The sequence below is a fragment of the Sciurus vulgaris genome (assembly GCF_902686455.1).
Source record: "Sciurus vulgaris genome assembly, chromosome: 8".
In the NCBI taxonomy this organism is placed as follows: Eukaryota; Metazoa; Chordata; class Mammalia; order Rodentia; family Sciuridae; genus Sciurus; species Sciurus vulgaris.
This window is the reverse complement of record NC_136468.1, coordinates 52,884,913-52,909,287: the sequence shown is the minus strand read 5'-3', so window position 1 is coordinate 52,909,287 and position 24,375 is coordinate 52,884,913. Positions and strand designations below refer to the sequence as shown.

The following is a 24,375-nucleotide window of genomic DNA, read 5'->3' as shown; positions in this document are numbered from 1 at the left end:
ACGTAGTCCGCTCCAGCTGCCCCTACGCACTCCAGAGCGCCCTGCGCGCTGCCTGGCTGGTCCTCAGCTCTGCCCCGCTCGCCTACTCCAGGCGGCATCCCCCAACCCTCTCGGCGATCCGCGCTCTCCAGACACGCAGCCCCTAGCGGCACGTCACAGCGAGGTCGGCCTCCGGCGCACCTCCCTCCCTCCTCTCCGGCTCTACGCGATCCAGCCCGGGGAGGCGGGGAAGCAGCCCGAGCGCGAACGCCGCGGCAACCACCCTGCAGCTGCCAGCCGGAGAAGCAGTCCGTAGGCCCTGGAGCCCGGCCGGGCCCTTGGGAAGTCGGCGCCGCGCCCGGGGAGCTGCTGGGCTCGCCCCTGCCCGGCGCGGAGGGCGCAGAGGTGAGCGGGCTGGGGAAGACCGGAGAGGAGGTCGTGGCGGAGTTGAGGGTCAAGATGCAGTCGGCGCCACGCGCTGCATCCATCTACCTGGATTCCGCGCCCTCTGCGGGCGTCTGCCCTGAACTGGCGGGGTTCCTGATCTTCGGGCACCTGGAGGAGGGAAGTGGGATGCGTGGAGAAGGGTCTTTTCCATCAGTTCTGCTCCCTACCCCTCTTGGTCTTTCTGGCGCTCCTGGAAAGTCCAGAGGTTGGGCCCAAGAGAACGGAGGCCAAGAAAGACTTCGTCCCAGGTAGGATGTGCAGACAAGGCAAAGGACAGGCAGGTTACTTTCGCCTCCCTGACAGTCTACTTGCCACTTTGGGTTGATGCAGCATATTTCATTGAAGATCTTGCCGCCCTGCTTTGCGAACAGGTATTTCTAGTAGTCGTTGTACTAGCCAGTAATGCAATCGTGGTGTGTTTAGGCCATTTTGTGTGAGAAAGTAATTGGCTTCTTTGAATGTCCTAAATTATCTTTGAGCCCTGTATTCAGTCACAGCCAAAACTTGTTGAAAATTATGCCCTAAAAATCTTGCTCTTAAAATAGAGCAGAGAGATAAAGAGAATTTTTGTCCGGAGATTTCCATTTATTATCTTCCCCATCCTGTAGAGGATTGGTGTCAGTTTTCACTCCTCAGGCAGATAGTTTTTTTACATGGAGAAACTTATTACAGGCCATGGTAATTATTGCTCATCATTGGAGGAGAAATAGAATTCAGACTCCTGCCCCCACCTCACCCTCATGACTTAGAAGAGATTCTAGTCCCCTTAACAGGACTGTTTGGAACCTTTTTAGTTCTCTCCAAAGCACTTCCCTATCCTCCTTTCCCCTCCCTTGTTTGTCCATTTTCTTTCTTTTTTTTTTTTTTTTTTTTTTAACTGCATCATACATTCTCTCTCTTTCTCTCTCTCTTTTTTTTTTTTTTTTTGTTGTCAATGGATATTTATTTATTTTTATATGTGGTGCTGAGAACTGAACCCAGTGCCTCATACATGCTAGGCAAGCGCTCTACCACTGAGCCACAACACCAACCCTATTTGTCCATTTTCTTGATCTGTTTTTTTTTTCTTTCTCAAAAGCTAAATGTATATGTATATATTTTTACTCTGCATCTCTTTTTCTTTGCTTCAAACCCTAGAGAGAGGACATTTGAAAAAGGAAAATGCCCATCCTAGATATTTAGAAACGTAAGAGCAACTACACTGGCTACCATTGGAATGGTGCAGTTTCTGCCTCTTGGCTAGTCCCTCTGTTGGGGGTAGGGAAGTAGACAATATCAATAATGATAAATTGAGCTAATTTTGGAGGATAACAATTTAAACATCTATCCAATCACTTCCTATTGTACCGGTGTCATGGAAATGTACTTGTGGTGAATGAGCATAACTGTTTTAATACTGATAAAAACCCAGCACAGATGAAGGCAAAATTTTAAAGAAAATATTATAAATCATACACAGAAGTAACAAAGAGTTGGGTGCAGTGGTGTGCATCTGTAATCCCATATATGGGAGGCTAAGACAGGAAGATCACGAATTCAAGGCCAGCCTGAGTAGTTTAGTGATGTCCTGTCTTAAAATTTAAAAAATTTAAGAAAAGGACTGGGGATGTAGCTCAGTGTTAGAGTGCCTCTGGGTTCAATCTCCTGAAAGAAAGAAAGGAGAAAGAGGATGCACCAAAAGTAGGTATAATAAAGAAAGTCTGCCAATAAGGAGATGCATTTACTCCCTGCTCAGCCCATAACCATGACATTAAAGTAACCAAGACATTGACATAACCACAACATTAACATATCATTCCATTAGGCCCATGTGTCTTAAATCAACCTAAAGAGAGGTCTCCAGACCTATTACATCTCTTTTGATCCTAGCATTTTTAATGCAATCAATAACAAAGAATATTTACTGTACTTAGTTGCTACGTGCCAGACAGTGTGGAGGAACTGATGGAGAAGACAAATGTGGTTCTGCGTCCGAGGAGTTTATTGTCTGATGAGGGAGATAGTAAATTGTAAACAAACAATTACATAAAATTATTACAAAGAAAGTTTAAGAAGAATGGAAAGGAATAGTGGGAATAGCATATACAAGATTCCCAAGGTGGGAAAATGATTGGTCTTTTCTACTTCTAGAAAAGGATGCTGTGGCTGGGCAGTAGGGATTCAGGGTCATTTAGAATGAAGTTAGAAAGGTGAGGAGTGACTAGCCCATTCGGGACCTTTCAGATCATAGTCAGGAAGGTGGCCGTGGTTCATGAAGTCATTGATTTTAAAGAAGGAAGAGACATTTTATGATGATTTATGTTAAAACTCTTTTAGCTACTGTGTGGAGAATGGTTTGGAAAGGGGCAAAGACCCTTTAGAAAATGTCTGCAAGCTGAGCGTGGTGGTTTGCACCCTTGATCCCAGCTGCTTGTGAGACTTGGGTGGGAGAATTGCTGGAGCCTACAAGTTTAAGACCACTTTGAGCATTATAGTAAGAGTCCATCTTTAAAAAAATAAAAAAGAAGAAGAAGAAGAAAACAAAGAAAGAAAAGTGTTATGAAGAGTTCAGGTAAGAAATGATAGACCCTGGACTAGACTGAGGTTGTGAAGAAGGATTAAAGAAATATTTTTAAGAACAAGAGTTGGATTGGATTTTATCACAAGGGTTAGGGAAAGCAAGGACTAGAAAGTGCCCCAGATTTCTGACTTGAGCAACTGGTGGATAATTGTACCATCTATTGAGATAGTATTTGGGGTGAATAGGAACAGGACTGGGTGGGGAAAAAGTTCAGGTTTTTGGTGTTATGTTTGGGAAGTCACTGAGGAAGGTCATAACCATACCCCCTTGGGAAGTGAAAAGGAACAGTCTCCAAGACAGAAAGGGTAGGCCTTTGGTAGGTGAAGTTAATGATCGTGAATTTAAGGTGAAACTAATGAGCTTGGTTTTATAATTTTTTCCTTAGTAATTTTCACGAACTTGGGTACAGATACCCAACATATGATGGAGAGTAAGAATTGAGGATCTTTTCAAGGGAATGACTTTTAATATGCACCATGAGATCCAGGCTGGGTTTAACCAGGAACAGGTGGATGGAGAATGAGAAAGTAATACGAGGTACATAGATCAGATTTATTTTGCTGCCCAGAATGATCAGTATGAATATTTAAACTAGGGTTATTAGAAGGCCAGGAGATAATGCTTGAAGATATCAGGGAGTGAATGACTGAAAGGGAGTGAAGGCAAGGATTCATTGCCTGTAATGTAAAAGTCAAGGAAATAAGCGGTCCTGAGGTTGAATGGTTTGTCCCCAGGAATGAGGAAGTCCTGGAAAGGATGATAGTTGTTGGAGTATAAAGACCAACTGTGTGTGCACTGGGGGCCAAGGTCTCCAGTGATGAGTAAAGACCTCAGTAAATGACAGCAATAAGTTTGGAGAGAGGATATTATGAGATGCTGTGAACTGCAAAGGAGTAGGGTGTTTTCACAGAGACAAAGAAGAGAAGTTCAGATGTGGAATTACAAAGAATATACTACCTCATCTTGTGGCCCTGGAGGATTACATTTCTTGCTAACCCATCTAAACCAGCAGGTTGTAAATGTCATCAAAATCTCTGAGGACAGCTCTTTCTGAGTTATTGTCTTCCAATAATTAATGCCCTAGATGTTTCTTCACAAAACAAATTAGGTTCTATTTTTCAAAATTAACACAGCACAACAGCTGCCTGTCAGCTAGAGGAATGTCAAGGAATCCTAAACTAAAAGCTTTAGCAGGTCATGTAACTGAATGTAATTGAATTCTCTTACTTGATAATCCACTCTCAAGTGTTTAATGCATACAGCAAGTCAGACACCCATTCAAGACTTGGGAGCAAAAGAAGTTTAGTGTCGGAAAGGAGTCAAGTACCACCTCTTTGTTTTCCATTTAACAAAGGAAACAAACTCTGAGAGAGAAAATCAAGGTGATTTCACAAACCTTTACCTGTCCTATTTCCTTGACATCACAAAAACAAAACTTTCTATAAATGACATAGATTCATTATTTAATCTATATTACCTATAAATAACATCAATTGAAAAGATAAGGAGACTAAGATTTTGTTACCCAAAATGTGGCCAGTGGACCAGCACCGTGGGCATTAGCTGGGAGCTTGTAAGAAATACAGAACTCAGCCTCACCTCAGACCTTACAGTCTCTGAATGTGCGTTTTAAAAGCAAGACTTCCCCATAGTCATATTTGTATGAAGCTTTGAGAAGCCCCTTTCCAGAGTGAGTCAGTCCACTTGAAAAGTGTGGTCTGCTAAGGTCAGTAGTACTTGTGATGCCTGGAGACCTGAGGAGAGGAGCCTTATTTAGTCAGCTTTTTCACTGCTGTGACCAAGACTTTACTAAAACGATTTTGGATGAGGGGAAGTTTATTTGGTGCTCACAGTTTTAAAGATCTCAATCCATAGATAGCTGGCTTCATAACTCTGTGCCCAAGATAATGCAGAACATGGCAGAAGAGTGCATTGGAGAACAGTGACTCAGGATATGGCCACCAGGAAGCAGAGAGAGACTCCCCTCATCATGGACAAAGTATATACCCCAAAGGCATGCCCCAATGACCCACCTCCTCCATCCACACCCTATCTGCCTTCTGTTATACCCATTTAATCCCTATCAGGGGTTTAATGCATTGATAAGGTTAAGGCCCTCCTAACCCAATGCTTTCACATCTAAGCTTTCTTGCATTGTCTCTCACATGAGGTTTTGGGTGATACCTTGTATCTAAATCATAACAAGCCTCTTTCAGGAGAGAAAGTAGAGACACTGTCATCAGGACATTTTGAATTTTGAATGTTATGAAACAACAGGAACAAAGTATTTTGTGTGTGGGGTAATGCATTTTAAGGAATAGCATCGCCCTTCCCAGAATGTAAAGAGAGAGAATTGCAAAATCGTGAGTGGATCTTCTGATACTGCTCCTGCTCAGTGGGAAAGGGGACAGGACTGCTTGCATATTCTTAGCTTCCTATATTCAGGGGCAACTGTTATGCTCTCACTAGTGTTCTTTTCCATTATTACCAACAGCGGTGTAAAACTGAACACTAAAGGAGAGTCAAAAAGCCATACCTGCTGTCTCCTAATAGCACAGTAAATATTAGGTTGAATCCTGAATCTTTTAGTAGTTACTTCCAATTTCAGATGTAGATTCATTATACCTGCTGATCTCAAAAAAATCCTGATGCCCAGGCCAAACTCCAGACCAATTAAAAATCAGGATGGAGGGACAATACCTGGGATCACTATGTTTTCAATCTCCCACACCATTCCAGTGCAGCTGAGGTTATGAACTACTGCTTTAATAGCTCATTTGAGACTCTGTGAGAAGAGGCAGCTCTGAGACTACAGTTCTGCCTTTCTTCCTACGTAAGCAGTGGGCCCCTCCATATCTACCAAAGCACCAAGCCAAGGCAGTGAAACTCACGTCCCATTTGCTAGCCGGTGAGGTTTTAGAACCTTAAGGGAAGTAGGATTATTTAAAAGAGGGTTTTGCCCTCAGTCACTTTTCTTAAAATCTGAATACTATCAGTTAACTGGAGATGAAAATGGTTGCATCACTCTGTTAATTTACTGAAAGTCTTTTATCTTTGTATTTAAAATGGAGAAATTGTATGTGTAAATTATACCTCAGTAAAGTTTTTTAAACCTGCTGTGTATGCTTCAACATTCATAATTTCATCATGTTGATTAGATAGCTAGGAAGCTAATGCCTGTTTTGTGTCATTGGAGTATTAATCCTGAATTGAATGCCTGGTAAGGTAGGACTTAAACATGTTGGATAGTTAAGTGGTTGGGGATTGATGGATGGATGGATGGATGGGTATCATTATGCTCTTCGGTGGTGGACTGATTGCTAATTGACGTCAATCACCAGAGACACCTACAGCCGATAGCAGTCAGTGGGTACGGGTACCATTTGTAACCAGAGACATGTGTAGCCTATTATATGGTAAGGCATTGAAATGAGGTAAATGAGCTTTCAGAGAGGCTAGAATGCTAAACGGTTTATTTACAAGTGAATTACTGCAATACAGGAAGGACTATTTACTAACCAATAATCATAGGTATCCTTATCTCTAAGCACTGTCTGTAAGGAGGTTATCAGATGGGGAAGTTATTTTAGCCATGCTGTGACATGCTATGCACAGGTTCATTTAGACATACCTCATGGCCCTGGTAATTGCAGTGTTATGAAAGCCCAAGTGTGCACAAGTAACATGGTTCTACTTGAGATAATAAGTTACACTTGTGAGTTGGAGGGATATATATATATACAGTATTCTGTGCCCCATACATAATAGGAAAATGGATGAGGCACTAGGGGGGGATGTTGTTTTAATTTATCTTGAAGAGGATCTAAATTTTTATTACCTGAAATCATTAGGGAATTTTTTTAAATTATTACTAAAATTTTAAACTAAATTTTTGGACTAGCCTAGATTTTATTAGAACCTTTTTTTTTTTTAATTGAAAATCTTCCTAACATGAATTGGACTGCTTTCTGGACCTCATAGTTGTAATGTAATGAACATAAAATTTTGTTTTGGTGATTTAGTACATAGAAATGTCATAAAATCCTACCCATATAAAGGTTTATTAAAATAATATAACAAACCTAAGAAATAGTTTAGAAGTTACTTATTATTTTGAATTTGTCTCATTAAAATTCTGATTGTTTGGGAATCCTGAAAAGTTTGGAATCAGTCAACTTCTATAATGTTACTGTATTTTTTGAAAATTCTTTAGTTCTTCCTATAAAATATGAGTGCAAGACACTTAAATCCAAGACTGAAATATTGCCATTTGTAATCGCCACAGTTTATAAACAGAACATCAAAGAGCAAATCTATATAGTTTTCATAAAATTTCTCTCACTCATAATTTTTTGGAAAATGCTTTTCAAGTCATCCAAGTTTCAACTGAGGGAAAGGATTTAATAATTTGAGTTAACAAAGCAAACAGCAAATACTGGTCAGATGTGTTACATTAGGGTAGTAGTTCTGAAACTTTAACATGCATGGAGTCATGAGGAAGGCTTGTTAAAACACAGATTGCCAAACTCCACCCCCTGGGACTCTGACTGAGGAGGTCAGGGTGGGCCCTGAGAACTCACATTACTCCAAGTTCCCAGGTGATGCTGATGCTGCTGGCTCAAGGACAGCACTGGAAGAGCCACTGCATTAGGAAATCACATTCCTGTTTCAAGTAGAATTATAGCTTTGCCTTTGGGGTTTTCTGAAGGAGTTGAGAACTTCCAAAAAAATGTAAACCTCAAAACCACTCTCCCCCTACAGAAACTTGTTATTGTCATAGATAAACAATTGGGTTTTATTTGTTTATTCAAATACCAAGAGAATTTAGGGATTATCATAATGCAACCCAAAAGTTGTAGGAGTAAATCACTATCTAGTCACAGAAAATTTGGGATGTTTGCTATTCCTTCAAAGTGTGCCTCTACCCTCTATGCATTGTTAGGCAGATAACTGCAGTTGCAGGGGCCTCTCTCCAGAGCATCTGCCTGCTCCCCAGAGGTTTTCTCTCCAGCTAAAGGACTGATTTAACCTAGAGCTTCCTCGGACTTGGTTTTATGGAGCAATAAAATAAAAAGGAGGGAAGGGAGCTACATATGATCGCCAATTCGACTGTTATCAGGATCCTTTTATGAACAAAGGACATTTTGACTCCAAAGAATAGCTAAAGACATAGCCTCAGAGTAAAGGATAACTCTTTAAGTTGCATAATTGTATGAAAAACTCCCTACTCTCTTCTATGTATTTTTTAAATTGCTGTTTGGAAACCAGTGCCCTAGCACTTTAAAGGTCACGTCTCACACTCACACACACACACACACACACACACACAAAGCCAAATTTAATTGTAGCTTTACTTCTAGTTTTAAGTGCACTGTTATCAAATGGATTTATGGAAGTTCTGTGTGAGAGATTAGTTTGTAAATATGACTTTATTACTCCATTTACACACACAAGAAAGAATGACTTGAAGTAAGGGGACAGATACCACGTGATATTTTCCTGATTTTCTAGGGTACACTCTGACCATACAGTGTAATTCTTAATTATATATCGATGAGAGGATTTTATTATACTTTTGATTACAAGTACATTCTGTCTCTTCCAAACAAGAACATAAACTTGAGTGTGAGCACCATGACTTCTCTTGCCCTTTATTTCTTATGTACAAAGCACACAGTGGCCTGGATAAATTCATGTGGCTTCACAGCAGGATAGATCTGCCTTGAGATTATAGTTGCATCATTCCTTGTCAATGGAAATGTACAAAGTAAGCTTTTTGGTATTCCTTTTCTTAAATAGATAAACCTCCTCCAGATGTTGAACTTAGTTTTCATGGATAACCTAAGTGTTAACTTTAGCTCAGCTGATCCAAAATACTAGATTAGCAAATTACGAATTGATGACAATTTTTGTGTAGTCAGTATCAGATAGTTACCCGTTGCTCATGGGAGATGGGTTGCTCTTGGATCTGGGTCTGGGTCTGGGTCTAGGTGAGTCCAACAGAATATTTACACACTTCTTAACCATTTCTTTCTTCCCCTCTAGCAGGATGTACCTTCACTGTATACCAGAGGACATGTGGTTTGCTATCTGGGGTTCTTCAGAAGTTACACAGCAACCAATCATGTTCTGTTTTGTAATATTAATACATTCATTTTGGTTTTGATCCCCCAAAATGGGAATTATTTTTACCATATTTTATCTGTTTCATACCTAAAATTCCTAAGGTATAACTGTGAATGTATCTAAATCTATCCTATTTTAGTTATTTAAAGTTAGTATTGTTTTCAGAAAGCATAGATACAGATGACACTTGGAGATGCTAAACAGTTTTAAGATTTCCCATGTAGGGGCTGGGGAGATAGCTCAGTTGGTAAAGTGCTTGCCTTACAAGCACAGGGCCCTGGGTTCAATCCCCAGCACCAAAAAAAAAAAAAAGATTCCCCATGTAGTGTTTGCATTGCAGTCTCAGGATGAACACAGGTTAGAATCCTCACTGTGTCACTACAGATTGCACTCTTAGGCAAACTGCTAAAGTTCTCTGAGCCTGTTTGCTCATCCTTAAGGAAGGCATACTATACGACCATCTGAACATTAAACAAAATAATAGTATATGTGAAAACACTATGAACCATGAAATTACACAGGAGCAAGTGGTATTATATGCCCCAGCAATATATAGTCCATCTCTCAGAACCATTAAAGATTTTGCTTGCACATTCTTTCTCATTCATGCTTTTCTATTCTTAATTCCATAATGAAAGAGTTTCATTTATAGGCCAATTTCTGTACCTAGCCACAGCTACACTTTTAATGGGTCCAGTTAGAATGTGCCATTAGGTCCTTATGTGCATAAGGTCCAAATGTGTTACACCAGTCACCCATTACTATGTACAAAATATGTAGTTTAATGGGGGACGCATAAGTGATGTTATGAGGTCCAAATGTATTCTTTACCCATTCACATTCTGATTTACATAAGTATGAGCTTGTTTTGTGAAAAATAAGGAGATAACTGCTATTATTTTTGTTTTTGTTTGGCTTTTAGTTTGAAAGTCCTTGATCATCATCATCATTAAAGATTTTGTAATTCTTATATCTTATAAGATGCTGTTTTATATACTCAGTACTGAGATATAGGAAACTTGTCTTTCTGTGTCTGAATCTGGTAACTCACCCTTAGATTATGTAATGATTAGGGGTAGGTAAGTTGATCATGGGTATGACGGTACCTCCTGTCTCATAAGGTAGTTGTGTAGGTTGTTAATATGTAAAGCACAGGACAGACCTGAAACATAGTATTCTATGTATTATTTAATATTAGTATTGTTTTTCTGAAGTTTAATTTACTAATATATTTGTAGTCATTGAATGTGACCCATTTCTAGGGTAAGAAGTTGAAATTTTCTAACTCTAATAATTTCGAATTTCATTTAGTATAAAACATACCAAAAAAAACATGTTTTCTGAAACATTCCACCTCTGCCTGTAAAATCCATTAAATCCTCTGAAGTGATCAACATCTGCTGCAAATGTGAAAGAGATTGTGCAACAGGGATAGAATGGAATAATATTTTTCATTCAGACCCAACAGTGACGCTGATTCATGGCAATCTGACTTGTATTGAGCAAGTTCTTACAAATATAGACATTTAACATGTTACTTACTTAAATAAAAAAATAACTTGGCCAGGTGCAGTGGTGTATTCCTGTAACCCAAGCTACTCAAGATGCTAAGGCAGGAGGATCACAAGTTCAAGGCCAGCCTGGGCAACTTAGCCAGATGCTGTCTCAAAATAAAAATTTTAAAAAGGGTTGAGAACAGAGCTCAGTGGTAGAGTGTACCTGGGTTCAATCCCCAGTACTGGAAAAAAAAAAAAAAAAAAGGCAGCAATATTTTTTTCAAGAAAAATAACTGTATTGTAGTCTTTGCAGACCCTGAATAAAAAAGGAAGAAAACTGTTTCTTAAGTACTATGTAATTTATGACCATAAATACATTACTAAACCACCTTTTTCCATAGAGAAGCTATCTTTCTCAGTAAGTCAGAAGGTACATATAGGGTACACGATAGAAGTCTAGGAACTTAATTAATCCTTTGTTGTATTTCGACGCCTATTTTTCTTAAAATATTATTTAAGTGCCAGAGGTTTTTTGTTTTTGTTTTTTTCTTCTTCTTTTTTTTTTTTTTTTGCAGCACTGGGGATTGATCCCAGGGCCTAATTCACCGTAGGCAAGTGCTCTACCACTGAGCTACATTCCTTCCCCAAGGGTTTGTTTATTGACTGATTTATCTTATTCTCATTTAATGTAGTCATGAGCTATGAGATGCACAGGATAATTTACAGACTCTATCCTGAACGAGTCTGGACACTTTTGGTTTAAAAGGTTGTTTGTGTTATGGTTTTTCTGTCTCTTAAGTTGTTATTTGGAATCAAGGTCCTTTTCTTTGCCTCTAACTGCATCTCTGATGTGCTGTCTGATCTGCTGACAGCTGGGTAATGGTGCTTGTTAGACTGTGTTTTTGTAAAGAAGTTCTGAGTGAAAACTTCAGTCTCTTTGGTGCATTACCTTGCTGCTTAAAGAAGGGTTTACAGATCAGCAACACCTTTGTTAGAAAAGCAGAGTCTTGGGCCCCACTCCACACCTATTGAATCTGAATTCACATTTTAACAAGATTCCCAGGTAACTTGTGTACACATTAAAGCTTGAAAAACCCCACTTGGTAGATTAACTCTGTGCCAGTTAATTTTTCCATTTAGAAATCTTTTTGTAGCTTACAAATTGTATCTTGCTATGTTCTAAGTTATACTGTATGCCAAAATATTTTACTTCTAGAAATGCAAGACATTACGATGTCTAGAAGTGTTTTAAATTCGGTATTACGTAATTGGTGAACATTTTATTTTCTCTCCCCTAGGATACTGCTGGTGACCCGAAAGACTCCATATCATGGAATCAATCTCTATGATGGGAAGCCCTAAGAGCCTTAGCGAAACGTTTTTGCCTAATGGCATAAATGGTATCAAAGATGCAAGGAAGGTCACTGTGGGTGTAATTGGAAGTGGGGATTTTGCCAAATCCCTGACCATTCGGCTTATTAGATGTGGCTATCATGTGGTCATAGGAAGTAGAAATCCTAAATTTGCATCTGAATTTTTTCCTCACGTGGTAGATGTCACCCATCATGAAGATGCTCTAACGAAAACAAATATAATATTCATTGCTATACATAGAGAACATTACACCTCCCTATGGGACTTGAGGCATCTGCTTGTGGGTAAAATCTTGATTGATGTGAGCAATAACATGAGGATAAACCAATACCCAGAATCCAATGCTGAATATTTGGCTTCATTATTCCCGGATTCCTTAATTGTCAAAGGATTTAATGTTGTCTCAGCTTGGGCACTTCAATTAGGACCTAAGGATGCCAGCCGTCAGGTATGTAGTTTTAAACTTCATTCTTCTTTATCTGATATTTTGTGGTTAACAAATAGCAGATATTTTAAAACCAAATTCTGACATTCTCCAATGACTATTTTGAAAACTATGTATGAGCCTCTTAAGATTAATGTCCTGGGGGGCTGGGGAGATAGCTCAGTTGGTAAAGTGCTTGCCTTGCAAGCCCAAGGCCCTGGGTTCGATCCCCAGCACCACCAAAAAATAAATAAATAAATAAATAAATAAATAAATAAAATTAATGTCCTGACCTTATAAAGGGACATTTCTGTTCCCCAAATTATGAGGAAAGCTGAAAAATATTTCTGTCATGACCAGTTAATTAAAGACAAGCAAGGTTGGCTGATGAATAATGGGACAGTGCATTGATTCTCTCCTGGATTCCTCCAAAAGAGAAATAAGAACAGGTCTTTTTCTTTCCTTCTTTCCCTCCTCCCTCCCTCTCTTCCTTCTTTTTCTCCTTCCTTCCTTATAGCTACTTGGTAACACAGTATTCCAGCTTTGAATAAAATACTATTCAATATGATCCTTTTAAAAAATGTTTTAAAGAACCTTTTCTTAAATACTAATACAATATAAAAATAGTTTAAGGATAGATTTTAACCCATGTAGGACTGGTAAAGACTATATTTCTTCCATTTACTTTCAGCATTTGTCTATGGTTAGATGGTTCTTTATCTAGTTCCACTTGAAAATGAAGCAGATGGCAAGTTCTGTCAGTGCCTCTGGAATGAGAGCTTCTAGAAGTAAACACATAAAATAGGGTGCTTTGAAAAAATTGTGCTTATGTGTTAAAATTAAACATGATAAAGTGATGTTATGATTTTTATCTGTAAAGATAGCTGGTAACATTCCTTAGAAAATACATGTATTATATCATTATGTGTCGCATATCAGGGCCATGATAATCACTCACTTTCTTTACTTTAAAATTTGTTTAAAAAACAAATTTTTCCAGATGCTATTTTCTTTTCTTTTTTATTTATTTATTTATTTTTATTTTTTATATTTTTGCAATACCAGGGATCAAACCCAGGGGCTCACACATGTTAGGCACACATTCTATCACTGAGCTACATCCTGAACTTCTTGAAGTTATTTCTTAGTCCTTTTTGTTTTATTTTGTTACATATCCACCAAAGTTTGGCAGTGGATACAGACCAGGCAAATTAGAGCCAGGACCTGAGAATCAAACCTGAATTTAATCCTTCACTCATATTTGTTATCATTTAAGTTTTCTAATGGCAAAAATGTGGAACAATGGTTTTCAAACTGAGCTACAGGAATAGTTTAATTTGTAGTTCATAGTGGGTATATCTTTTTTTGAGTGTTTGATTTAGACTTTTGGTTTTATTATAATCTTTATCACTTAGAGAAAAAAGTTTACTTCACCATTCTCACAACTATAATGAATTTAGAATGCTTTTCTTATTTCTTTGGTAGAAAAGAATCTCCACTTTAGAAGTTCATGAATGTCTATATAATGGTATAGAATTAATTTATCATTCATCTGGCTAATGTTAGCTGAAATTCATAATCCAAAGAGCTCTATGTTGCCACCTTTGTGTAAATAGGCTTAGCATGCAAATGTCGCAGCGTGGCCTATTTCAGAGCCTTTATACAAACATCTTTAGTGATATATTTAGAAATTTGTTTTCCCCAAACATTACTGGAGACTTTAGACCAATATTTTTCTAGCCCTAAGTGAGATGACCTCCCCATTAGTAATAGTAGCTGACTCTAGCAATGAACTTGGTGCTCAACAAGTACTTGTTAAATTTTTAACTCCATTACAGTATCAGTGAGGTTTTGAAAGCCTAACCTCACCCCCACTTATACTATCATTATAGTTCCCATAGAGATAATGTCTTAGTCTTAAAAAATGGAAGTTATTTTTCTATTTAAATTAACTAAGCTTTATAACATCATTATTTTTACTTGCTAGGAATGTCATCATTATTTAAAGATGAAAACATTTTTCAGATTTACTAGTGAAGTAATATACCTGAGATGATCCATATTTTTTCAGAGATACTTGCTGAATTGGGTTCTAAAACTAAAGAAACTATATAAATCGTGTAGCATCATTACATAATTTAGAGGTTTTAATTGCAAATTCCACTACCCAAAGTCCCTGCCCACATTCACTCTTGCTGAATATCTTTAAAGGGCAGTGCTTGTAATTACTTACTAGGCAGAATCACTACAATCCAAAACTAAATATTGTCCACAAAAGCAAGGAGAGCGAGACCCACCCTGTTTCCTACCAGAGTTGTAGAGCTGGGGAGGAGATTGCCAGCAGCTTCAGTTCCACCTGTGTCTGAGGGACACCTTTCTATACTGCTGCTCCTAAACTGGGTGGCCGAGAAAAGTGCATCTTTCTTTCCAGCTGCCTCTCTCCCCGGGAGGACTCACCTCTGTGGATCCCAGGTTGCCACTAGATTTTCTTATACTTTATTTTCATGTCATCATAGGTGACAAGGACTTTTTCGTTTGTTTTTATGACATTATTTTAAATCTATTGATAATAGGTTAGTAACTTAATAAGTGTTTTATCTCCTGAACTTTAATTGCTTGCATTGATCAAAGCCATGACAAGTAAGGCACCATGGATTAAGTAGAGCACGTGATGATCGCCACTTTTATAAACAATAGTGATGACAAGTCTTTTGGTTTTTCCTGCAGGTTTACATATGCAGCAACAATATTCAAGCTCGACAACAGGTTATTGAACTTGCCCGCCAGTTGAATTTCATTCCTGTTGACTTGGGATCATTATCATCAGCCAGGGAGATTGAAAATTTACCCCTGCGACTGTTTACTCTCTGGAGGGGACCAGTGGTGGTAGCCATAAGCTTGTCCACATTTTTCTTTCTTTATTCCTTTGTCAGAGATGTGATACATCCATATGCAAGAAACCAGCAGAGTGACTTTTACAAGATTCCTATTGAGATTGTGAATAAAACTTTGCCTATAGTTGCCATTACTTTGTTGTCCCTGGTATACCTAGCAGGTCTCCTGGCAGCTGCTTATCAGCTTTATTATGGCACCAAGTATAGGAGATTTCCACCTTGGTTGGAGACCTGGTTACAGTGCAGAAAACAACTCGGATTACTAAGTTATTTCTTCACTGTTGTCCATGTTGCTTACAGCCTCTGCTTGCCAATGAGACGGTCAGAAAGATATTTGTTTCTCAACATGGCTTATCAGCAGGTACTGAAACTGCTTATTATTTCTCCGACTCTAATCAATGACTTTATTAATGTAAATTGTGAAACATAAGATTTAAAATAGTGTAAAATTTTATACACCTTGTCATGGAAATTTTCTGCTGGTATGTTTTGGGAGAAAAAAGAATTGTTCTTTAAACAGTTATTTTGCATAAGAATTATGTGATTAATTCAAAATCATTTAGGGTAAAAAACAACTAGATCCCCTTCTTTGCAGAATACAAACCAAGAAAATGAGGGTTGTTTGTGGGGATTCCCTCCCCCCTTTTAATATTATGATTGCAATGATTGTTTCCAACAGTGAATAATAACATTGTTAATGTTAAAATAACATTATTTTAATGTTTTATAATTGACCATGGTCCACAAAATAATGCAACTCAGTAAACATATACAATGAAATTAGAACCATTGAAAATAAAAAAACAAAATAGGAACTCAAGATCAGGAGGAAAAAAAGTAGAATATACCTCTGCTGGCTAACAACGTCTACTATGCGGCTTCTGTTTTGGCTTTGAGATTGATGTTACAGTGAAAAAGGAGACATTGTTAACAAGGCACTTGTCAAAGAACAGAAAAATATGCTAGTTCCTCTGGTGAAGCTTTTCTAGCACTTAGCTCTCCCTGAAAATCTCAGGGAGACCTTTGTGAAAGAGACTTGGTGATGAGGTAGACTGATCTCACTAATTCCCATTCCACAAATGCAAAATGAGGGGCTTCACTGAAGCTAATTAGGGTAGCATTTCTCAAAGAAAGTCAAGAACACTGCAGCAAAACAAAGAAGCCAAGCCATCACAGTCCGAGTATGTAGCATCTACTACTTCAGTTTGTTTCAAACAATAAAACCTAAAATAATTTTTAAAGAGTTAGTAGATGGATATCCATTAAGCCATCTGCTCTCTGAAAGTACCGCTTCTCTTAACTTGAATACTAAGCCTTTGATATCTGTTCATCCATCTTCCTCATCTCTTTCCAATTTTTGCTCAGCTCTTAATTCAACGAGGCCTATAATGGATACTTTTTTTAAGTTCTGCCACTGGTCTCCAACCCAGGCTCAGTACTCACTGGCCCTCTTAACCCTGCTCCAATTTTGTTTTTTCAATAGCACTTACCACTCCCTAACCCACTTTTTGTTTCATTGTTTATTATATTTCCAGTTGTCTGCCTTCTCCCATCAGAATGTGAGTTCATGAGGAGGGATCTTTGTCCCTTATTGTCCACTACTATATGGCCAATTCCCAGAATTGTGCCTGGACACAGTATACACTGAAAAAGTACATTTGTGGAATGAATGAAGACTGGGAGGGAAGGTAGATCTGGGTTGTAGTTTCTTGGTGTACCGAGGTACATTTATTCTGTGTTGTAGGGTCATGGAACAAGATGGTAGGAGCCTTTTTCAACAGAGGAGCTCTATGGGCCCTTTTCAGCTGTTAGTATGATTGCTTCATGGAACTCATGGCTAAGAAGTAGTCTTTTTTTTTTTTTTTTTATTTCAAGTCTGTTTTTTTAACTGAAACTGGACAAAGTTAAGAAGGTATTGAATAAGAATGTGTTTTCCATGAATAGATATTTAAGTCAAAACTGCAGCTTATCTTTCAACCCCTGATTTATGTTCTAATTATATTGTTTATGAAAAGATAATTCTAAAAGCAGTCTCTATGCAAATTACCACAAATTCAAAGTTAATTCTGACTTGATTATACATTCTTTATCAATGAAAGGGAAAGATGTTTGGAAAACTACCATAGACATTGGATTTTGAAAATTATATTAATGAGGCTATTCAAGTGGATAAATATTTCAGCTTCATAGGGCTGTATCCTCAGGTAATCCTAGCTTCCTAGGCAAGAGAAGGTATGAAGAGAGAGATGGACGAACACAGATATAAATGTAGGAAATGAAGATGCAGAAGTAGTTTAGGAATTCCCTGCCTGGATTCTAAGTTAAAGTAAGGCAAGAATATACATAAAATATTCAAACAAGTATAAATGAACTTGTAAGAGTTCCTCAGAATTAAGTCTAACTGCCAGTACTTCTTTTTTGTTCCTCGGGGAAACAATCAGGGGACATTTCGTGGTCTTGGGTTCCAGAGTACCTGTGATAGACATGTACTGCACACGTCATATCAGGGATTTGTCACCCTCTGCTTGCACATGTGTAAGGAAGAGAAAGTGTCAGTCCTGTTTTTGTTTAACATCACCTTCCTTTTCCCTTACACTGGGAGCAGTACCAAACAGTAATGTGTTTTCTGGATGGTGTGTTAAATCAAATTAATACAGATTAAATATGTCCATATAAGACCTGGTTCTTATGCCAAGAGTAAACTCAGTGCTGAATCAGTTAATGCCCTACCAATAAAAGGAAATTCACATTTGTTTTCTTGTTAGGTTCATGCAAATATTGAAAACTCTTGGAATGAGGAAGAGGTTTGGAGAATTGAAATGTATATCTCCTTTGGCATAATGAGTCTTGGCTTACTTTCCCTCCTGGCTGTGACTTCTATTCCTTCTGTGAGCAATGCTTTAAACTGGAGGGAATTCAGTTTTATTCAGGTATGTGGGGTTTTGTTTGTTAGGGATTGGGCAAAATAGAATTTCATGATGAAGTAAAGTTGAATTTTAAATATGCTTCTTATTAAAAGAATGGCTTTGGGGCTATCTTCATGCATCTAATCAGATTGCTAGAGGCTAACTCTGGTTTAATAAGGAAGACCAGAACATCCTTGTACTATGTGAAGGATAAAAGTTTCTTTATTAGGGAAAAAAAAAATAAAAGTGGAGGAGCATAGATCACATTTAGTACTGAAAGTCAATTTATTATTAGCCAAATGAATGAAAAATTATTTTATATTTTGAGTCATCTTGATCATTCCAGGGGAAAAAAATCTCAATTTGAATTCAAGTATGGAGAAAATAAGTCTCAATATTTAAAGAAATGTGTTAAACTAGGTAACTATGTTAATGGATTATGATAAGCAAACAGCCCTATGAATCTAGTTAGTATATGTATTTAACATATCATCATTTATAATGTATAAGAGTGTAGAAGAATTTCAGAACACCTTTGTGTTCTTTAAAAAAACATTCATCTTCTCCTTTAATAGCTAATAATGAGTTTGCACATTTTAAAAATATATAAGTCAAATTTAAATTCTACATATAGGATCACAAAATATGTACTGGTTGCATCCAAATGGTTTATAGCACAATATGTGGATTAGTGCTATAAAATAAGTGCTATAAAACAAAACAAGTTTTGTTTCTCTGCCAATTTATTTGAACTTTTTTAAAGTCATGTAAAAAATCATATTCAAATTAGGAACATAACCTTTATTTAAGTTCATTTTTCCTTTCTGAAGAGAATATGCAACTTTCTCAGTTGCTAGTTAATCATACAGAAAAGAAATAAAAGGCCCTCTGATTAAAGGCCCACCTTTTATGCTAGACAGGTACATATTATCATAAATTTAGATGAGTAATTGCTAACATCTTGCCTGCTACAGAGTTGATATTTTCCTAGTGAAGTCAGACGTTACATCATTATACTGATTTAATATTACTTTTATGTAACAGAACATTTCTCAAAGTAAGCAATTTACACATACTAATTTAGGGAACTGAAGAATGCTGATCTTTTAGAAATTAACCTATAAACGGCCTAACTGAAGTACTCTTAATAGTCATATTTAATATGGTCAATAAAGCTGCATGTTTGAATTGATATTTATATTTACAGATCAGTATAAGATTTTTCCTACTAACTAGTGTGTATATATGTGTGTGTACTCTTCAGCGTTTATATTCCATATGTGTTTGTGTGTGTGTATATATAATTGGTGGGAATGTGGATAACCTTTATAAAGAAGAGTTCAGCCGTGTGTATCAAGGTTCTTAAGGAAAAGCAAGGTATTCTGACCAGTAAGCCCACTAGTGGAAATCATTCTTAAGGAAATAAGCCTCAATATAGAAAAGGACCTTAAGTGACATTATTTATAGTTGAAGAAAGTTGAAAATAGAGTAAATGAGCAACCAAAGGAATGATTAAATAAATTATGTGTATATCATTTAATCAAATATTATATAATATTCATTATATAATATTAATGCCCAGACCGGCTCTGTGGCACATATCTGTAATTCCAGAGACTTGGGAGGCTGAGACAGAAGAATTCAAAGTTCTAGTCACTTGGTGTGGCCATAAACAATTTAGCAAAACCCTGTTTCAAAAATTAAAAATTGAAAGGGTGGGAATGTAGCTTAGTAGTAAAGAACTCCTGGGTTCAATACCCAGTACCCACCCCCTAAAAAATCCTGTTTTCATTTTTAATTACATGAAAATGTTCTTGCTATGATAAATTAAATAGATTATTAAAATAATATATTCATTTTGACTATTTATGTAAAATCAGGAGTACATGTAAATAGGAAACGTATGCAATGCAATGTATAAAAGGGTTGAAGATTGTTAATTCAGTAGAGGACAAAGAGAGGTTTAGTAATTTCAGACAAAATAGTTTTATCAAGATATAAGCATGGTATATCTGGATAGCTTAATTCATGAGTATGAATATTTTGTTCTTATTTTTTTTTCTTCTTCCTCTTCTGCCCCAGTCTACGCTTGGATATGTTGCTCTGCTCATAAGTACTTTCCATGTTTTAATTTATGGATGGAAACGAGCTTTTGAAGAAGAATACTACAGATTTTACACACCACCAAATTTTGTTCTTGCTCTTGTTTTGCCCTCAATTGTAATTCTGGGTAAAATTGTCTTATTTCTTCCATGTGTAAACCGAAAGCTAAAAAGAATTAAAAAGGGCTGGGAAAAGAGCCAGTTTCTAGAAGAAGGCATTGGAGGAACAATTCCTCATCTTTCCCCAGAGAGGGTCACAGTAATGTGATGATAAATGGTGCTCATCACTGCTATATCAAGTTCTACTCATGCCATTATTTTTATGACTTCCTCTACATTCAGTTGTACGTGTGCTGTCAAATAACTATGGATTGAAATCTATTAAATGGTATTTCAATTGAATTAATTAGTAATAGAATTTTCTTCAAGTTAGCTTTCACAAATGACCTATTTTGCTGATATGAATTTTTGTAGTCAACATATTGTTGAAATGTAGGTATGTTTTGTTTTGTTTTGCATAACTATAACACTTGTTTTATCTACATTTCATAATCTGGTAAAATATATATATATAATAAATAATATAAATATAACGATGTTATAAACACTTTGCCAACCAGGAGAATCTGAAGCTTTTAATATAATTCAATGGATATACTTTTTTTCTGATGCTTAAGTAAGGTTTTAATTAGTGTCCAATTTAAGAAACAGAATTGTGTAATTATACATTATTAGAAAAGGACAATTACATTAACATCTATGTAAAGGTGCATGGTAACATTTGTACACTTCTCTCATAAGATAGGAGTTGAAGAATGTAATTAATTGTATGAAGCAATGTGTTTAAGTGAACAAACACAAATTAAAAAGACAAACTTGATATTTTATATTTTAAATGCACTGTAGACATGAAACACAACTGATAACACACAGCTTATGAAAGATTTTATTTTTTTATCATGTTACAGAGCAGTTTAATTTTCATCTTAATTAAATTGTACAGGGAAAGAACTCAGTAATATTTGGCCTCCAAAACTGATGTATATACACATATATTATATATTATACATATTAATATATCATATATATTTATTATAGTGCCAATCTTGGAAATTGGATATTGTTCTTAGAGCAAAAGTATAGGTTTAGCCACGTACGGTGATGCTCATCTATCATTCCAGCGACTTGGGAGGACAAGGCAGGAGGATTGCAAGTTCAGCAACTCAGCGAGGACCTGAGCAACTTAGCAGTGACCCTATCTAAAAATAAAAAGAGCTGGGGATCTGGGGATGAAGCTTAGTGGTAAAGTGCCCCTGCATTCAATCCCCAGTACCCTAAAAAAAAAAAAAAATAGTGTAAGTTTACACACAAGTAGTTATTTCTCAGATGAGCTTTGCTGTTACCTGTTAGATATCACTACTCTCTATCATAGGGAATATTACTGAGGCTCATTCTGGGATTTAAGTACCAGGCATGGTTGTATTACTCCACTTAAAACTTAAAAACATTGAGCATTAAGCTTAAAAACATGTGAGAAAGATAGTTATCTTTATAGTTATTTTTACATAACTGAAGGATAGAAAAGATATTTTCCCCAGGTCACATAGTGAGTTAGAGGCACAGTGAGCATTCAAGTTCAGGCAGACGTGTAGAGGCCGGGCTTTAACCACAAGGTTCAACAGCCCCTGTTCCATCCCCATGTATTACATTCATGATGCCAGCCTAGATGCCTCCTCTTTTGTATAAAGGCAGTGACATTCTTTAGAGTAGGTTGTGTACATCAACAGATGTATGACAGTATCCCATGGTAAACTTATTGCTTGCAAGTAAGTCTGTAGTTACTTACCTGACCCGGATTGGACCATGACAGTGCATATAGCTCCCTGTGCAGTGACCACTCAAGCAGAGAAAGGACCACAGCAGTGTCGATGTATTACTAAAATCTTGCAGACTTAAAAAAAAAAAAATCCCTGTAAAACTAGACATCTCCTCTTCTGAGAAGACCTCCTGCCTGTACAACCATTCATTAAGGAACAATTTATAAGCATGAGGGATATTAGGATAAGTGGTTAATTATACTTCTAGAGGCATATAATCATATTATTCATAAAATTTCTTAGTGCTAACATTCCACATGTAAACTGCATTTTGTTCAAATCTTATAATGTCCTACATTTTCATCATTTGCTCTTTCCTTATTAAAATAGGTACAGACAAGATACAATTATGTCCATTCCTCTTCCAGAAATTATGTCATTTTAAATTTATCTCTTGACTTGAATCCAGCTGCCAAAAATAAGACTTATTTAGTGTAGCCTACCTTTCCCGCCAATGGTTTTTTTTCTACTAACTGACCGTCCGTCTGGTAAATCTCTCATTGTTCTCAGATGTTCTCTTCTTGATGAATTTTAATATCTTGTACTTCCTAATTGAGTTCTCCATTTTCTTTATGTTAATCACATCTCTCCCCTCTAGATAATCCCCTTCTTGTTAGTTCTTAGTAGGAATTCAGTTGGGTGAACTGTTAAGGATAACCACCTAACCATGCTATTATTGTTGACTAATTAAATAGCATATTTTCAGTGCTTTCCTTGTTCCTTTGATTTTATTCTCAAGACTGTGCTTTACCCATTTAATGTGAAAATAGAATGAAATATTTCTAAAAGTTAAATAATTATTAAAGTATATTGCATATCTACATATTAAGTAGCCAATGATATGAATAAAATTATCACTAGTACAGCTAATTGGGGACATGGAAAATGTGAAAAAACAAACTGATAAACATGTGTAGAAGAAGCAAATGATATTGCAAATGACAGCATGTCTTTTGTAGTGCTACAAAAAAGGAATAATTTTGAAATTTTAGAATTTAATGGCTTTTCTACAAGTGCAGATCTGTTGATTTTAAATTGCTTTATTTTACTGCTTCTGTGATTTTTTTTTTCCTTATTTTTCATATTCTTTACTTTTTGGAATCATTTTTCTGGCCTCAGAAGTAGGACTAAATTTTGCCATTGCCAGATGTGAGGAGGTGGTGGTGGGAACATTTGAAGAGTGGAGATTTGTTTCCTGATCTGTGCTTTGAGAAGTGGTCCTGAGAAAATAGTAAGAATGTAGAACATATACCCAGTTTTAATCCTATGCAATGAAAATAAGTTTTTTTCCTATGAGGAAAATATCCATGAGCTGTATCAAGCTACTTAGCTTTTGTATACAGATTTCATATATCTTAAGAATATTTAATAACACATTTAGATATAATTATATTCATGCTAACATTTATTTTTCAAAATGTATGTGAAATTTAGCCCAGATTGTCTACATGTGAGATTTTTATTTAAATTTCAAAATATTTAGAAGTATGAATAAATTATATTTATAGTTGTTTTTCAGAGGTAATTATTTTGTGCTACATACTAGATGAATAATGAGCTCTAGTGTTGAAATGCCTAATTATTTCTTCTAAATTATTATGAGCTTGAGTTGACTAAAGAATTTTACTTCCAAAATTAATTTGATAATAGCAACTTTAGATATATTCATTCTTATAGCCAATTTGTGAAAATTACTTTTAGAAAAGGGCTTCAAGAATATATCATATCCAATTTTTCTATTATTTATCTCAGATGGAAAACAACCTTAATTATTTTAATTGTCTTTTGCTGTTAAAATACTCCATAAAAAATTCTGTACAGAGACTCCCCACCCCCCAAGAGGTTTATTTATGAAATTTAAGTTTTCTTAATTTGTTTTTAAATAAGTACAATAAGTGTAATTCAAAAGTATTTCCTTAGGAAAACTGTAAACACTGAGCTAATTATACCTACATCAATCTATAAAATCCTTGTTTTGAAATAAGTATTTAAACTGCCTAAAATATTGTTTTGAAATTCTTTCATAAATTCACAACTTAAAGCAATGTTGGCTGGGTTCTTTGGTACATGCCTGTATCCCCAGAGATGAAGAGGCTGAGGTAGAAGGATTGAAAGGTCTAGGTCAGCCTCAGCAACTTAATAAAATTCTGTCTCAAAATAAAAAGGGCGGGGATGTAGTTCAGTGGTAAA

General features: G+C 36.5%; 1 protein-coding gene across 2 annotated transcripts; it reads left to right on the top strand.

The window, feature by feature from the left end:
* The first annotated feature begins 244 nt into the window (after window positions 1-244).
* On the top strand, window positions 245-24,375 carry STEAP2 (STEAP2 metalloreductase). Of its 2 annotated transcripts, none has more exons than XM_079151707.1 (5): window positions 245-384; window positions 11,907-12,430; window positions 15,134-15,661; window positions 18,066-18,230; window positions 20,289-24,375. In XM_079151707.1, exons 2-5 carry the CDS (start codon window positions 11,939-11,941, stop codon window positions 20,574-20,576), a joined length of 1,473 nt encoding a protein of 490 aa, XP_079007833.1. In that variant the 5' UTR covers window positions 245-384; window positions 11,907-11,938; the 3' UTR covers window positions 20,577-24,375. The 2 variants fall into 2 exon arrangements, with proteins under 2 accessions (XP_079007833.1, XP_079007834.1); XM_079151708.1 differs by lacking the exon at window positions 245-384 and adding an exon at window positions 557-674.